We start from the raw sequence: 18,114 nt of genomic DNA, 5'->3' as shown, positions 1-18,114 counted from the left end.
TCAGTCTGATGAAAGATTTGTTTTACTGTCATTTTTATGCACCAGAAAGGTTGGACACTTTCTTGTGTAGCTGAATAAGAACTTATATTTAGGACCAAAAGTTAAGAGTTATAAAGAGATTTATTTTCACCTGAACTAACATTTAGAGAGGAAATAAATGAAATTTTGATAAATGCTTATTGTCAGTGTCATAAATGTTTATTCAGTTTCCCTACTGAGATAAATAAAGTTTATCTCATCCTAGGTTAGTAAAAGTATTTTAACTAGGGTATTGAAATTGTTAAATTGCATTACCATTATAGAAAAAAGCTATTTCTAAAACAAAACAAAACACAGCCAGACGTGATTATTAAAAGAACAACCCGTTCTGTCAAAAAACAAGCAAGACTAGTCAACACACAAGCTCTCTCATAAAAATTCAGTGTTAAGGCAGACTCACCATGATACATAGCAGCTGGAACGCCAACACCAGCACCACCAACACCACCCTTATCCCCCCACTCTACATTGTAGGTATCTCAAACAATATCATATGCTGGTCGGTGGTAAACGTTTTATGAGTGGAACAACATGGGCAGAGGGGGGGGGGGGTGTCAGTATGGGAGTCAGGTTGCTAGTTCTATGTGTGTCTGTAACGGACTGAGAGAGAGAGAGAGAGAGAGAGAGAGAGAGAGAGAGAGAGAGAGAGAGAGAGAGAGAGAGAGAGAGAGAGAGAGAGAGAGAGAGAGAGAGAGAGAGAGAGAGAGAGAGAGAGAGAGAGAGAGAGAGAGATGGCACAGTCCCTGGTTCAGAAAACTCCTCACACTCACCTCCCAAGGCCATCTCTTCATTTTCACCTTCACTATTCTGATGGGCTTCATGCCCCCTGTGACCCTGGGCAGATGAAAACAGATAAAATCATTCAGATAGGCCATGAAAAATGAGCCAATGCTTGCCACACACTGATTTTATCAAGGAGAGAGTGAGATGAATATGTTCATGGGAACCTTCTTGCTGAAGCACTTCCATATTATGTACCAACCTGTTTTGTGATTTCATGTATTTTAAAAAATTGGTCCATCTCTTCTTTTCTTTTTCTTTTTATATTATACCTGTTTAATCCATTTCAGCCCAGAGTCAATCCCAGCATTCATTTGGCAGAAGACAGGGGGACACCTTGCAAACAGTCATGCCCACACCCATTCATAACTATGGATAATTTAGAGTGACCAATTCATATAACATGTGTGCCTTTGGACTGTGCCATGAAAATACCCTCACAATTATGGGGAGAATATACAGTCTCTTTCCAGAGGAGCTGGGGTTGAACCAAGATCTTTTTCGTTCTCATAGTCTTCTTTAAGCACGACTTTATTGTTGCATTTCTGTGACATTGGTTGCTATTTGTGCCAAGTTAATGCAACTCTTTGCACTCAACACTAATGCTGTGATTTCTTATACAGTGTATTCATAGTCATCCTCGTTATTATCATTATGTTGTTCTAAAGATGTTTTAAACCCCTCTGGTACTGTGATGTTGGGTGGTTCTACTGTTACATTGTCAAGACTTTCATATGTTGATATATGATATTGATATGCTTCATGACCTTTTTACTGAACAGATTTATAGAGTTTCTGAATGGTTTCCTTTATGTTCATTTATTTTTATGTTACTTTTTATGGTTTTATGTTCACTTGGCTGTATAGTATTCATTAGCCTTATGAAGCCAGGCTAAATCTCACAAAGTCAGTTCAGTTTGCCACAAGATAGTCTTGAAAAGATCCCTTGATAAATCGATCTTAGCCAGCAGCTGGAACCCGGACCAGTCATCAAACAATGGGGAGCAGTTTAGATGATGACCATAGGTATCATTTCAGCTGTAGCCAGCTGTGCAAACTAGTTACATTATGCATTTTGAAGCCACATGTATACTGTCACAAAGAATACATTCACTCAATTGTGCACAGTAAATTTTAAAGTTTTTTAGATCGCCAGTCTTTGCGTCATTAAGGTAGTCAAATCCAACTTTTTGATTATGCATTAACTTTCCACAACACTGGTCTTTACTGGTGTGTACTTGACCCCAGTATGGCTAATGGTTGGGTACCAAGGTGGCCCAGTGGTAAACACTGTTGCCTCACACCAAGAAAGTCCTGGGTTCGAAACCCAGGCAGTCCCAAGTCCTTTCTGTGTGGATTTTGCATGTTCTCCCTGTGTCTGTGTGGGTTTCCGCCAGGTGCTCCGGTTTCATTCCACCATCAAAGATGCATATGTTGGGGCATCTGGGTAGCGTAGCAGTCTTTTCTGTTGCCTACCAACATGGGGATCACCAGTTCGAATCCCTGTGTTACCTCTGGCTTGGTCGGGTGTCCATACAGACACAATTGCCTGTGTCTGCAGGTGGGAAGCTGGATGTAGGGATGTGTCCTGGTCGCTGCATTAGCACCTCCTCTGGTTGGTCGGAGCACCTGTTTGGTGGGGAGGGAGAACTGGGGGGAATAGCATGATCCTCCCACATGCTACATCCCCCTGGCGAAACTCCTCACTGTCAGGTGAAAAGAAGCAGCTGCGACTCCACATGTATCGGAGGAGGCATGTGGTAGTCTGCAGCCCTCCCTGGATCAGCAGAGAGGGTGGAGCAACAACCGGGATGGCTTGGAAAAATAGGTTAATTGGCCAAGTACAATTGGGGAGAGAAAGCGGGTGAAAAAAAAATGAAGTGTATGTTAGGTTAATATTCCTGTCTCTGCCCCTGAACAAAGCATGATAAAAGAACTGGAGCTGGTCCCCGGGTGCTGCACGGCAGTTGCCCACTGCTCCTAGCTACACGGCTAGGATGAGTTAATTGCAGAAGATGACTTTCCCCAGTGGGATTAATAAAAGTATATCTTATCTTATCTTATCTTATCTTATCTTATCTTATCTTATCTTATCTTATCTTATCTTATCTTATCTTATCTTATAATGCAATGGTGTGAATCTTGTTCTATTTGTAACAATTATGACACTGTTTCATACATATTGATGTGAATGGTACTACTACAGTGTGATATGATATCGGGCCATTTTCATAATAGTTGGTATATAATATCATGATAATTCCCATCTTTGACTACAGGCATTTCCTAAAAAAAACACTACTCAAGAGTGATGGTATATATGCCATATGGCATATATACCATCATTCTTATATACCATCACTCTTATCATTCATATGGTAGGCTAATGTGCTAATAACTAAAAGACGTAGACTTACAATAATGATGGTAATACCTTTATTTTGAAGCATATTGATTTTAAAATGATTTTTTTTTCGTGGCTTATGGTCTTTATTAATCATTAAAACTTGAATCTACAGGGACATAAGTAGATGTGCTGTTCAGACTCTCAGCCATAATTGTTTGTAGTTCCAGCGGTTCAGATCAAGCATTGTGTCTCCAAAGTTCATAAATATGTGGTAAATACAGCATATTGTATATTTACTTCAGGGCTGGAATAAAGATCTATTTGTGGTAGATCATGTGTCATTATGTAACCTCTATTTGTCTGTGAATCTTCATAGGGAATCCTGCTGGATCCCCTCTTTTCAGTCCCCTTTATATATTGATTCTTAGCTAAAGTCCGGTACATACTACATGTCTTGACAAGCTTTCTGGTCAGAGAACATGTCACACTTAAGGACTGCAACTTGCCTGTCTTTCCGTCCTAGAGTATTTCACATAACAACTAGAAATCGCTGGGGGTGACAGATTACAAGACTCCCTGAGATGCTTCACAATGAATCCACATCTCGTAATGTAACGTGAGAAATACTGTGCGGTTGCCTATCACAGGCCTACTTTTTGCTGTTGCTGCAGCTCGTGTTGTTCGTGTCATCCAAAAAGGCGAGGATCTGTTTATACTTGTTTCAAGTTTGGTTGTTTTTTTTTATCGTCGTATTTGCTGCAGTCGTTTTTTTGTTTTTTTTTGTTTTGTTTTTTTTGGGGGGGGGTTTATTTGGTTTTTTTTTTGTTTGTGATGATAAAGGACCTCCAGATTTAATCAGAATTTAACTTCCACCAGAGAGCTCATTGGCTGTTTGTCAGGGACAGCTCACAGCTCACCCCTGAGACTGCTGGCGAAATCAAACATGTTTGACCCCCCCCCCCCCCCACACACACACACACACAATTAGCTGAAATGACGCTAATGATGTTGGCAACAATAAGCAGCTGTGTATTTTAAAAATTAGAACTATAGAATTAGTTTTATCAAAGATGGCAAGAACTGCATACACACATAAATGAGCTACACAGACTGACCTGCTAGCAGCAGCGATGTTTACTACCAGTAGACCAGTCCATGTGGAAATGGGCTGCTCCGGTTCTACATCATGGGGTTTGTGGCTCTGACTGATTAAAGATCTAATCACCTGCAAAGTACCCAGAGCACAATAAGCAAAGCACAATTTGTAGGCTGGCGTTGCGAGGCTAATTATCTGCTGTTGCAGATTCCGTTTTAGCACAAGGATCATCAGAGCCTCATCTTATCTAATCTATCCCGCTAAGTGGAATCTTTGTTGTCCTGATAAACTGCAAGTGGCTATAACCTACACTGATCATCAGATGACAGGCCAGCCTCCCTATGTCCTGTCGGCTTTGTCATTGACTATGATTTCCAACCTGATAGGGGGTACAGTGCTTCTATGCTCATGTAAAATCGAGTGAAGTGGTGTAGTTGAATTGATTGATGATAGCTCCTTTGTCAGTTGTGTACAGTATCTGCCCTTGATGTTCAGCATTTGCCTTGGTTGGTTTTTCTTTGGAGGTTGATTGTGGAAGTCTGTCGATGTTTACAAGTCTACTGTACAGCTGTGCTCTTGTGAAGGCAGAAGGAGATGAGAGAGAGGGGTGATACCATTATTCATGTTGGCTTCTTGTTTCTTTAAAAGATCAAGAGACTGAGAACTGGAGAGAAATTGGTATGACTGGGTTCATGAGACACAAAGACAGACAGTTGGAGAGGTTCGTGTTCATTATTGAGCTATTTCTCTTTTTTCCTGCTATCTCTGGCATTGCTGATACACTCTCACTCTCTTTCCTCTGAACGTCAACTTCTGTTAACACAAAAAACACTGTTTTCATCCAAGTCAAGCTTGGCTTTCTTTTCAACTCCTAATGAGATTTTTAATTCCACTCAGAAATAAGGTCATTTTCAAGGGTTTGATAATGTTTTAATGCAGCACATTACGGAGATGTGTTATTCCACAGAACATTAATCATCAACTCATTCCTATCCCAGCATTCCCTTTCATATTCACTTGAATTTATTGAATATCAAATGGGTTGTCTTTGATATTTCAGCTACTAATTCTGTGATGGATTCTTGATCGTGTAATAGCCGTGAATCTGGCGGTTAACCAAACCACCAGATGAAACAATTCCATTCTTACCACCCACTGGAAATTAATCTAGACTCATAATGGAAACTCGAACAGTAAATCTGTAGGTATAAGAAAACTCTCCAGAAGATGCGAGTCAGCGACAGACACGGTGAAACTATGAGATGGTTAAGATGCAGATCACCTGGGCAAGTCAGGGGAAGAGTTGGGGTGGGGAAGGGGAGGACAAATGGATCCTTATAATGGGAGTAGGGAGGGAGGGGCGCTGGAATGGAGAAATGAAATAGTATAGATTCTGCACAGGCCCACAGAGCCATCATCGTACTGATGTGAAGTTCTCTCTGAATAAGAGAAAAAGGGCTGGGAAGTTGTGATGGATTTTCACAAGAATCTGCCTCTGACTCCCTTATACTCATGAGATACAGCTCAATAAGCCAAAGACATGATTTGGTGTGAAAGATTCTCCTGAGCTCTGTACACTGACAAAGCTGGAGAGTGCACATGTACAGAGAGGTAGGTTTAAGGGCTGGATCAACTAAGAGAAGAGCAAATTAGTGTAGGCTTGTCGACAGTTAGCACCGATGGGGTGGCCAATTTAGCATAGTATCTACTAAAACTGGATAGGAAAATTAACACAGGTGTGGTCTTGTTTATCTAAATGTGACTGCTGCTATGTAAACACATTTTGTACATGCGTCCCTTAAATTGCTCCAAGTACAATTTGGAACTCTTGCTCTATTATAAAACCTTGATGGATTGCATTGAAAGTATTGTGGTTGTTTGGGACCTATGTTCTGCACTCTTCACAGTAGTGCATTAAGGATTTGCAACAGCATGGTTGATAATGGTCTGTGTAACACTTAGTTCAATTTTCTTTGGATTGATAATCCATTCCATCCATCCATTATCCAAACCGCTTATCCTGCTCTCAGGGTCGCGGGGATGCTGGTGCCTATTTTAAAATCTCAATTACTTGCTACTTAATTTTTTTTTTCCATTTTGATTTTGATCCTTTATTGATCCCCGTAGGGAAATTATGGTCTGCATTTAACCCATCCAGGCTGTGTAACTAAGAGCAGTGGGGAGCCGCCGTGCAGCACCCGGGGACCAACTCCAGTTGTTCTTGCCATGCCTCTGTCAAGGGCACAGACAGGAGTATTAACCCTATTATGCATGTCTTTTTTGATGGGGGGGGGGGGGGACTGAAGCACCTGGAGAAAACCCACCGCAGACATGGAGGGAACATGGAAACTCCACATAGGACGACCTGGGGTGACCCCCAAGGTTGGGCAACCCTGGAGTTCAAACTCAGGACCTTCTTGCTGTGAGGCGACAGTGCTAACCACTGCACCACTGTGCCACCTTAAATAAATTAAGAATTGGGATTTTTGCCTCAATTGTTTAATTTTTGTTTTATAGTTAAAATTTTTTTAAATTGCAGCACTTCTGAGATGCCACTGCTCACTGAAAAGAAAAAAACTGGAGGCAATTAAATAAAGTGTAGCTTTTAGTTTCATTTTTGTTGGGATTGCATGATTCCCTCAGGTTTATAGTTCCAGATCTTCTTTTATTTCCTCCTGTAAATCAAGAGTAATGTGATTTGGCAGATGATAGTTTTGCACAATATTTTCTTCTGACATTGAAACTAAACTCTTTCTTTTCTGACACGCGTTCTCTTTAACCTGTGGCGTCTTCTCTTGAGTCACAATGATTACCACCTTTTCAGCAGTGTAAAGCGTTAAGACATGCTTTTCAGAGCCCCTGAATAGTGCTGAGATCTTATTTACTAATAACCTTAATACACTGCATTCAGGTTTAACTTCCATAATCTCTTTCCAAAATGTTGCTTTCATTTTTTTTAAAGTGCAACATTTAACTCCTATGAATACATATGCAATGAGGCTGAGCTGCAAAATTTTTTGACCCACCCGTTCCCTCCTCCCATTCATGCAAAATGCTCATTGCATAAATCTCAATAGTAGATTTTTAACACCGAAAGAGGGATTGCGCTGGTACAAAATGTTAGTGGATCTGGCCCTAAGAGTCTGTCCCCTGACTGGCTGACCTGAAATTTCTTTGCCATGTCAACAGCACCTTGGTCAGAGGAACATGATGATGCACAAAGGCTGCTCTCCATATGTTGCAGCCTGTAGTACAGCGGTCGGGAACCTATGGCTCGCGAGCCATATATGGCTCTTCCGGTGACGGCATATGGCTCCCAGACAATTTTGAGTTGAAAATTATTTTTTTTTCAAAAAAATCAGTTTGGAACTGATTTTAAAATACTTGTGATATTTCTTAATAATACTGTGTCATTTTAAAGTAAACAGAAATTAGTTTTGAAGATAAATTTCACGGGTCACGGGTCACCCGTGGGTCGGGTCGGGAATCAATGGCTCGCGAGCATGTCCGGGTCATTGTAAAGGTGAAGAAATCAATTTTATCAGATAGCCAACTAGTTTATCCGCGTCAACCCTTGTAACGGAAAAGATGGCGAAAAGAAAAAAAGACGATGATTACCGTGCATTCCAGGCTGCGTGGACAGAGGAATTTGCATTTGTGGAGAGAGCAGGATCTGCGGTATGTCTAATATGCAATGATAAAATTGCATCGATGAAACGGTCAAATATAAAGCGGCACTTCGATACGCACCATGCTTCATTTGCATCGAAATATCCAGCGGGGGACAGCAGGAAAAGGGCATGCGAGGAGCTACAGCGGAGAGTGCAGACGAGTCAGCAGCAACTACGTGTGTGGACCAAGCAAGGTGACGGGAATTCCGCTAGCTTTGCGGGGGCTTTGGCAATAGTAAGGAATGGAAAGTCATTCACAGATGGCGAGTATGCCAAAACATTCATGCTTGATGTGGCCAATGAACTGTTTGATGACTTCCCAAATAAAGACAAGATAATCAAACGAATAAAAGACATGCCCCTGTCAGCAAGAACTGTGCACGATCGTAGCATCATGATGGCAAATCAAGTCGAGGAAACACAAATTAAGGACATAAACGCCGGGACATACTTTTCTCTCGCGTTAGATGAGTCAACAGACGTTAGCCATCTATCTCAGTGCAGTATCATTGCCAGGTATGCTGCAGGTGACACACTGCGTGAGGAAAGCTTGGCTGTTTTGCCAATGAAAGGGACAACAAGAGGAGAGGATTTATTCATGTCTTTCATGGAGTTTGCTAAAGATAAAAAACTACCGATGGATAAACTTATTTCTGTCTGTACTGATGGTGCACCCTGTATGTTGGGGAAGAACAAAGGATTTGTAGCGCTTCTCCGTGAACATGAAAAGAGAGCCATCCTAAGTTTTCATTGCATCCTGCACCAGGAGGCGCTTTGCGCTCAGACGTGTGGCCAGGAGCTTGGCGAGGTGATGTCTCTGGTCATTCGAGTGGTCAACTTTATTGTTGCCCGAGCTTTAAATGATCGCCAGTTTAAAGCTCTGTTAGAAGGAGTTGGGAATCATTATCCCGGTCTGCTTTTACACAGCAACGTGCGTTGGTTGTCAAGGGGGAAGGTGCTCAGCCGTTTTGCAGCTTGCCTGAGTGAAATCCGGACTTTTCTTGAAATGAAAGGCGTCAAGCATCCTGAGCTAGACAACACTGACTGGCTCCTGCAGTTTCACTGTCTCGTGGACATCACTGGCCATCTGAACCAGCTCAATGTGAAAATGCAAGGTATTGGAAATACAATCTCATCCCTTCAACAAGCAGTGTTTGCATTTGAAAGCAAGCTGGAAGTCTTTCTCAGGGACATTGAAACAGGTCGTCTTCTGCACTTTGAAAGACTGCAACAATTTAGAGATGCATGCTTAGCAAGTGACTCCACTCAACATCTGGATCTCCAGCAGCTAGCTGGCTCTACGTTCAATCTCCTGCAGTCATTCAAAGCACGTTTTGGAGAATTTCGTGCGCGCACTGGTCTTTTCAAGTTCATCACTCATCCACATGAGTGTGCAGTGGACAAAATCGACCTGACATGCATCCCCGGGGTCTCTATCGGAGACTTTGAGCTGGAAGTTGCTGACCTGAAGGCATCAGACATGTGGATGAGTAAGTTCAAGTCACTTAATGGAGAGTTGGAAAGTCTTGCGCGACAGCGAGCAGAGCTGGCGAGGGAACACAAGTGGACAGAAATTAAAAATCTTCAACCTGAAGACCAGCTGATTCTTAAAACTTGGAACGAGCTTCCTGTGACATACCACACAATGCAGCGTGTGAGTATTGCCGTATTGACCATGTTTGGCTCTACATATGCATGTGAACAGTCTTTCTCGCATATGAGGAACATTAAGACCAACCTACGCTCACGTTTAACTGATGGAAGCCCAGTCGAACTAAGTCAAAAAGGTTCCCGACCCCTGCTGTAGTAGGTTATTGTGTTTTTAAAATAGTTGCTACATTAAATCTGCATATTATCAGAATTCCATGTCATAAGCTTGGTCGTTTTAATTCATCTTTGAATAGCGAAAAATTGTTCTGCAATAAATAACCCCTAAACCTGGTGCGTTCTGAAATTAACCACAATTTATTTGCAAAGGGGCCGTTTGTCCTAGAGCAGGGGTCGGGAACCTTTTTGACTGGGAGAGCCATAAAAGCCAAATATTTCTAAATATATTTCATTGAGAGCCATATAGTATTTTTAACGTATAATAAATTAAATATGTCTTACTTTTAATGCGACTTCTGGTGCTGCATGGTTTTGCTGATGGCCTTGTAGTCTGGTTCATACGTGGTGAGGTTGAGCTTCATGCAGGCGTTGAGGCTTCCATCAGTTAAACGTGAGCGTAGGTTGGTCTTAATGTTCCTCATATGCGAGAAAGACTGTTCACATGCATATGTAGAGCCAAACATGGTCAATACGGCAATACTCACACGCTGCATTGTGTGGTATGTCACAGGAAGCTCGTTCCAAGTTTTAAGAATCAGCTGGTCTTCAGGTTGAAGATTTTTAATTTCTGTCCACTTGTGTTCCCTCGCCAGCTCTGCTCGCTGTCGCGCAAGACTTTCCAACTCTCCATTAAGTGACTTGAACTTACTCATCCACATGTCTGATGCCTTCAGGTCAGCAACTTCCAGCTCAAAGTCTCCGATAGAGACCCCGGGGATGCATGTCAGGTCGATTTTGTCCACTGCACACTCATGTGGATGAGTGATGAACTTGAAAAGACCAGTGCGCGCACGAAATTCTCCAAAACGTGCTTTGAATGACTGCAGGAGATTGAACGTAAAGCCAGCTAGCTGCTGGAGATCCAGATGTTGAGTGGAGTCACTTGCTAAGCATGCATCTCTAAATTGTTGCAGTCTTTCAAAGTGCAGAAGACGACCTGTTTCAATGTCCCTGAGAAAGACTTCCAGCTTGCTTTCAAATGCAAACACTGCTTGTTGAAGGGATGAGATTGTATTTCCAATACCTTGCATTTTCACATTGAGCTGGTTCAGATGGCCAGTTATGTCCACGAGACAGTGAAACTGCAGGAGCCAGTCAGTGTTGTCTAGCTCAGGATGCTTGACGCCTTTCATTTCAAGAAAAGTCCGGATTTCACTCAGGCAAGCTGCAAAACGGCTGAGCACCTTCCCCCTTGACAACCAACGCACGTTGCTGTGTAAAAGCAGACCGGGATAATGATTCCCAACTTCTTCTAACAGAGCTTTAAACTGGCGATCATTTAAAGCGCGGGCAACAATAAAGTTGACCACTCGAATGACCAGAGACATCACCTCGCCAAGCTCCTGGCCACACGTCTGAGCGCAAAGCGCCTCCTGGTGCAGGATGCAATGAAAACTTAGGATGGCTCTCTTTTCATGTTCACGGAGAAGCGCTACAAATCCTTTGTTCTTCCCCAACATACAGGGTGCACCATCAGTACAGACAGAAATAAGTTTATCCATCGGTAGTTTTTTATCTTTAGCAAACTCCATGAAAGACATGAATAAATCCTCTCCTCTTGTTGTCCCTTTCATTGGCAAAACAGCCAAGCTTTCCTCACGCAGTGTGTCACCTGCAGCATACCTGGCAATGATACTGCACTGAGATAGATGGCTAACGTCTGTTGACTCATCTAACGCGAGAGAAAAGTATGTCCCGGCGTTTATGTCCTTAATTTGTGTTTCCTCGACTTGATTTGCCATCATGATGCTACGATCGTGCACAGTTCTTGCTGACAGGGGCATGTCTTTTATTCGTTTGATTATCTTGTCTTTATTTGGGAAGTCATCAAACAGTTCATTGGCCACATCAAGCATGAATGTTTTGGCATACTCGCCATCTGTGAATGACTTTCCATTCCTTACTATTGCCAAAGCCCCCGCAAAGCTAGCGGAATTCCCGTCACCTTGCTTGGTCCACACACGTAGTTGCTGCTGACTCGTCTGCACTCTCCGCTGTAGCTCCTCGCATGCCCTTTTCCTGCTGTCCCCCGCTGGATATTTCGATGCAAATGAAGCATGGTGCGTATCGAAGTGCCGCTTTATATTTGACCGTTTCATCGATGCAATTTTATCATTGCATATTAGACATACCGCAGATCCTGCTCTCTCCACAAATGCAAATTCCTCTGTCCACGCAGCCTGGAATGCACGGTAATCATCGTCTTTTTTTCTTTTCGCCATCTTTTCCGTTACAAGGGTTGAAGCGGATAAACTAGTTGGCTATCTGATAAAATTGATTTCTTCACCTTTACAATGACCCGGACATGCTCGCGAGCCATTGGTTCCCGACCCGACCCACGGGTTACCCGTGACCCGTGAAATTTATCTTCAAAACTAATTTCTGTTTACTTTAAAATGACACAGTATTATTAAGAAATATCACAAGTATTTTCAAATCAGTTCCAAACTGATTTTTTTGAAAAAAAAATAATTTTCAACTCAAAATTGTCTGGGAGCCATATGCCGTCACCGGAAGAGCCATATATGGCTCGCGAGCCATAGGTTCCCGACCGCTGTCCTAGAGCAACCAAACAGAGCATTTTCTTCAAAACACAACCAGTTGGCGAATTTAGCTACAGATTTTAGTTGGAAAAAAAAGTATCATGTACTCACGTGCTTGGCCAGTGTGTGAAGAAAAAAAAAGCGAACTGGCAGTTATTTTCTTGGGAATAATGTAAGCCTTTTGATTTATAATATAGTCCATTTTATAGCGAAGTAACCAAGAACTGTTAATAGACTGTTGCTAAGTATATGTATAGGTATATCAACCATTCAAAGAGCTGGATCAGAGACCTAAAAATTTCATAATATTTGTTAGTAGTATGTTAATTTTTGCTAGCACAATTCTAACCCCAACCCTTTAATTCCTAACCCTTCAACCCCTTACCCTAACCATGAATGGTATCACCCACATATATATTTTGCCTTTCCTCTAACTGTATCTTGTTCTTCAGCTACCCATTAGTGATGCGGGTGGGGCGGCACAGTGGCGCAGTGGTTAGCACTGTCGCCTCACAGCAAGAAGGTCCTGGGTTCGAACCCCGGGGTTGTCCAACCTTAGGGGTCATCCCAGGTCGTCCTCTGTGTGGAATTTGCATGTTCACCCCGTGTCTGTGGTGGGTTTTCTCTGGGTGCTCCGGTTCCCCCCACCAACAAAAAAGACATGTGCATGTTAGGGTTAATACTCCTGTCTGTGTCCCTGACCAAGGCAATGGGGAAAGAACTGGAGTTGGTCCCCTGGTGCTGCACGGCGGCTGCCCACTGCTCCTAGCTACACAGCTAGGACGGGTTAAATGCAGACCATAATTTCCCTACGGGGATCAATAAAGTATCTCAAAATCAAAAAAGAAAAAAAAATGCAAGTCAAACACTTGACTCCACTGTCCAATGGCACCCACCCACACACACACGTGTGCATGCACTGAACGCGACAAAGAAAGGGGTTATAGTTTCATCCTTTGAGAAATATGTCTGGTCAGTGACTATAATAACCACACACAGACACACAGACACACACACACACACACACACACACACACACACACACACACACACATAAATGCACATATAAAGACATGGTGCCATGCTGAAGCTTTCATCTCTGGAAGTCATTAGTCGGACAGACAGACGGGGCGTTATGCTGATGGTGTTGGAATGATAATTAGAGCAGCAGATAAATTGAGTCAATATAAGTGTAATTAATTTTTAAGTGTGAAGTTTATTAGTACAGAGGCAATCAGGCTCTTAATGAGGGCCTGATAGAACTTCTTCCAGTGGAACCAGTCAAATTAATAGCTCCGGTGGCTTTTGGCATGGGAGTTAGGGGTTATTTATTGCATTTATTTATTGGCTTGTATAGTCAGCATGGTTTTTGTGAAGTTTTTTTAAACACCTAGGTGATAATTTAAGCAAATGTCTTTTTATGTTTTTATCCATAAAGAAAATGGAGGCACACAGCTACACATGGATCCCAGTCAACCACTAACACTCATGCGTACACACATGCAGACATACATACTTGCACACACGCACACCCCAAGATACATAAGTGACTATAAATAGGTTTCCTTGCCCATTAGGACTCATCGTTCAAATCATGTCATTAATTACGCTTAGAGATGCTCAAAGTAATATCTCTTTAATGAATTTGCCCAATTAAATCTGCCCTCTTTTTGGTTTAATCCTTTTCCCTTTAAACACAGGCTCCCTCTCTTTCTCCCTCTCCCTCTTTCATTTATATTCGCTCTTTTGTTTCATGGTGTACATTACTCTTTCCTCCCTCTTCCTCCACCAAACTCTTTTTATCTTTTTCCTTTGTCTCTGTGCTTTTCTCTTGCCCCGAGTAATGCATCACACCCAGTATGTTCCTCGAACAAAGCCACAGTCATTCACACTGGCTGTCCCGCTATCAGCAGCGGCTGCAGAGTGATGCATCACACCCAGAGAGCTGTTTGAACACAGTCTCGGTTATTTACACTGACTCGCCTGTCGTAAAAAATAGCTGGGCGACACCTATTATATACAGTTGTTGCTTGCACAGCTGCAAACTCAAACACAGATGTGTAGGCACACACACACAAACATTATTAATCTAAATAGAAAATAGTGTAAGAAATTGGGTTCTCATTTCAAAAATGGCAAGATTTTTTCCATCATTAGACATGTGAAATCCTTAAAAGCCTAATATACTGTACTGAATATGTAAAACACAGAGTCCCCTGCAATAAAAACAGTATCCTGCTATGATACATGAATCCATATTAACTTTTTTTCATTTTCAGTTACATTAATTATCTGCGCTTTATTTTGGCCCCACATGAAATAATGGCCCCCTCGGTAGCACTTGGAGGATGAATTAAAAGTAATTTAATTTCAGTAAGTTTCCAACTTGATGAACTTGTGCATGACTGTTTTTGTTTAGGGAAATATGCCTGATAAAGGTTTTTGGTGAATTGCCCCTTAAAGAACTAAAATATTTTCATGTTGCAGAGGAATATTCTGATTACATTATGACAGGGGCTTCTGGGCAATCCCTAACATTCACACACACACACACACACACACACACACACACACACACACACACACACACACACACACACACACACACACACACACACACACACTGATACATATACAAACACAGTCGACTGTATACCATTTACAACGGTGAGTGGAACAGTGAAAATAACTGAAGGTGCTCGTAAATTCTTGGAGCACTGGTAACGCCGCTTCTATGAAGGGCCAGGGAATCTCATTGTGTTACAACCCATTCCCAAAACCCCGAGTATTGCAAATCCTTCGGAGTTACACTTTTGTCACACAGCAGACATGGATTAGCTGATAAATGATTGAATCTGTCCTTATTCTCTTTGTCTCTTTGCAGCATTCTGTGAGGAGCGGTGCCGCAGTGGGGGGACCTGTGTGTCTCCAAACACCTGTGTCTGTCCCTCAGGGTTTACCGGACGCCACTGTGAGACAGGTAAGACCAAAGCCCACAGCCCACCTTTACCCTTCCCAACTCATTTAACTCCCCTTCAGCGTAACAGCAACTCAGCCAGCTATCAGACTATCTACTTGCCCAATTAAATCTCAACCAATAACCTCTATTTTATGGCGTGTCTGTGTGACCTCAGTAACGGTCATCAGCTTGGTATTGAATAGACAGCTCATTGTCTTTCTATGCCTCTCTCTCTCTCGCGCTCTCTCTCTCTCTCGTTGACTCTCGCTATCTCTCTCTTTCCTTCTTTAAAGCCCTGTGTTTAATTTGGGCTCAGCAGAGATTTAGGATCCCAGGAGAGCAGTACAAGAGGACAGTTTATCCCCTTCCTTCTCCTGTCCTGTCTCTCTCTTTTTCGGTTCTCTTCTCTTCCCCATGTCCACCTTTGCTTGCCTCCGTCCTTTCCTTTCCTTTCCTTTCCATGCCTCCTCTCCTCTCCTCTCCCCTGTATTGCTAAAGCAGCATTGCTGTTTCTCCACTCTAGTCTTAGAAAGGAGACCAAATTCTTCTTACAGAGTGCAGATTGTGTTGCCATGGTTTCACTTAAGATAGCAGGTCACAGGCAGCCATTCATCACATGGCATAGGCACTGTCTGTGCATGCGGTGTGGCCAACACACACACACACACACACACACACACACACACGGTCAGATTGTCAGACATACACAGTTGACGTTATAGAGACAGATGTAGATATAGGTGAGCAGACAGACAGAAATAAACAATAACTAGACAGACACACACACACACGGCTGCACAAATTGGAGAGTCTATGAGTGTATGTGTTAAATAATACCACATGCCGCTATTACCAGTTAGGCCATATGAACCAGAAGTATTCCCGGGAGGGACCAAATGGGTTTTGTTAACAAATAAAACATGTTCTCCCAGAGGGTGACTGCATTACTCCCTGCACTAAATTCCCAGGGGAATACATAACCCACCATCGTTACCCACCCTCCACCAAGTGCTGGGTGTTTTCTATGGTACCAGTTACTGATATCATTATTCATAGGAGACCAGATAGATGTATGAAAGGTGAATGTGAACAAAAGGTGTGAAAGTTACTCATATAGAATTGTGAATTTAATTTTGAAAGTGATAATGATGTGAGGACTATGTTTATTTCTTTGCAAACTATGTGCAGGGCCTTTGCAAACCAGCTACAATAATTCACACTGACAGTAACTGCTTTAGCATTGCCATAAAACCAAAAACAAACGTGGGCAAGAAAATGTATTTAAATTCCCTACAGAGATTGAGTTCATCTTATCTCAGCTCCAGTTATCTTATCACAACGCGTTTTGTCTTATCTCTTCCCATCTCATTTCATCTTATTTGATACAGAGATCCAAACAATTACCCAACCCTTTAATGTTTTGCTCTCTTCTAATCATTACTGTAACAAATTCCTACTACAGCAAATATTATACTGTTACTGTCATTCATACCATTTTTTGAATATATTTTTGCAATGATACAACAATGAAATCCCTCAAGGTTTTGAATCCCTTATATGTGTGTCCAGACGTACAGTACTTTGCTCTCAAATTCACTCAGAGTTCACCAAAGACTGATGAACCTCTAAAAAAACAGCAGAGAGAAGCAACAAATATCTGTCAATTATGAGAAGCCACCTAGGCCAAAATTGAATGCTTCACCAACACATACACCAGTACATTTTACACATATATACAGGCATACCCTGGCAGCTGATGAGTGTGTGATGCATGAAACAGGCTTGTGCTGCTATGAATTAAAGTTTTTTCCTACATCTATCTTAGTATTTCACTGCTCATATGTTGAGCACTCTTACCAACACCATTAATGGTTTCCGGGGAAAAAAATGCTCTCTCTCTCTCTCTCTCTCTCTCTCTCTCTCTCTCTCTCTCTCTCTCTCTCTCTCTCTCTCGTTTTACATACATATATATATATATATATATATACATATACAGTGCATCCGGAAAGTATTCCCACCCCTTCACTTTCCCCACATTTTGTTATGTTACAGCCTTATTCCAAAATGGATTAAATTCCTTTTTTTTCTCATCAATCTACACACAATACCCCATAATGACAAAGTGAAAAACGTTTTGTAGAATCTTTTGCAAATTTATTAAAAATAAAAAGCTGAAATATTGCATGTATATAAGTATTCACACCCTTTGCTATGACACTCAAAATTGAGCTCAGGTTCATCCTGTTTCCACTGATCATCCTTGAGATGTTTCTACATCTTGATTGTAGTCCACCTCTAGTAAATTCAATTGGTTGGACATGATTTGGAAAGGCACACACCTGTCCATATAAGGTCCCACTGTTGACAGTGCATGTCAGAGCAGAAACCAAACCATGAAGTCAAAGGAATTGTCTGTGGACCTCCGAGACAGGATTGTATCGAGGCACAGATCTGGGGAAGGGTACAAAAAAAGTTCTACAGCTTTGAAGGTCCCGAAGAGCACAGTGGTCTCCATCATTCATAAATGGAAGAAGTTTGGATTCACCAGGATTCTTCCTAGAGCTGGCAGCCCAGCCAAACTGAGCAATCGGAGGAGAAGGGCCTTGGTCAGGGAGGTGACCAAGAACCCGATGGTCACTCTGACAAAGCTCCAGCATTCCTCTGTGGAGATGGGAGAACCTTCCAGAAGGACAACCATCTCTGCGGCACTCCACCAATCAGGCCTTTATGGTAGAGTGGCCAGACGGAAGCCTCTGCTCAGTAAAAGGCACATGACAGCCCGCTTGGAGTTTGCCAGAAAGCACCTAAAGGACTCTCAGACCATGAGAAACAAGATTCTCTGGTCTGATGAA

The 18,114-nt window shown here is 42.2% G+C and overlaps 1 protein-coding gene across 1 annotated transcript in view; it reads left to right on the top strand.

The window, feature by feature from the left end:
- Window positions 1-18,114, top strand: part of LOC130111478 (protein kinase C-binding protein NELL1-like) — a 429,520-nt gene that overhangs the window by 346,696 nt on the left and 64,710 nt on the right. Inside the window, exon 15 of the mRNA XM_056278686.1 lies at window positions 15,188-15,283. Within this exon, the coding sequence (XP_056134661.1) occupies window positions 15,188-15,283 (96 nt within the window). The remainder of the gene's footprint in view (window positions 1-15,187; window positions 15,284-18,114) is intronic.

Source organism: Lampris incognitus, chromosome 4 (assembly GCF_029633865.1).
Source record: "Lampris incognitus isolate fLamInc1 chromosome 4, fLamInc1.hap2, whole genome shotgun sequence".
Classification (NCBI taxonomy): Eukaryota; Metazoa; Chordata; class Actinopteri; order Lampriformes; family Lampridae; genus Lampris; species Lampris incognitus.
Note: the sequence above shows the minus strand (reverse complement) of the source record. Positions and strands in the feature narration are given on the sequence as shown.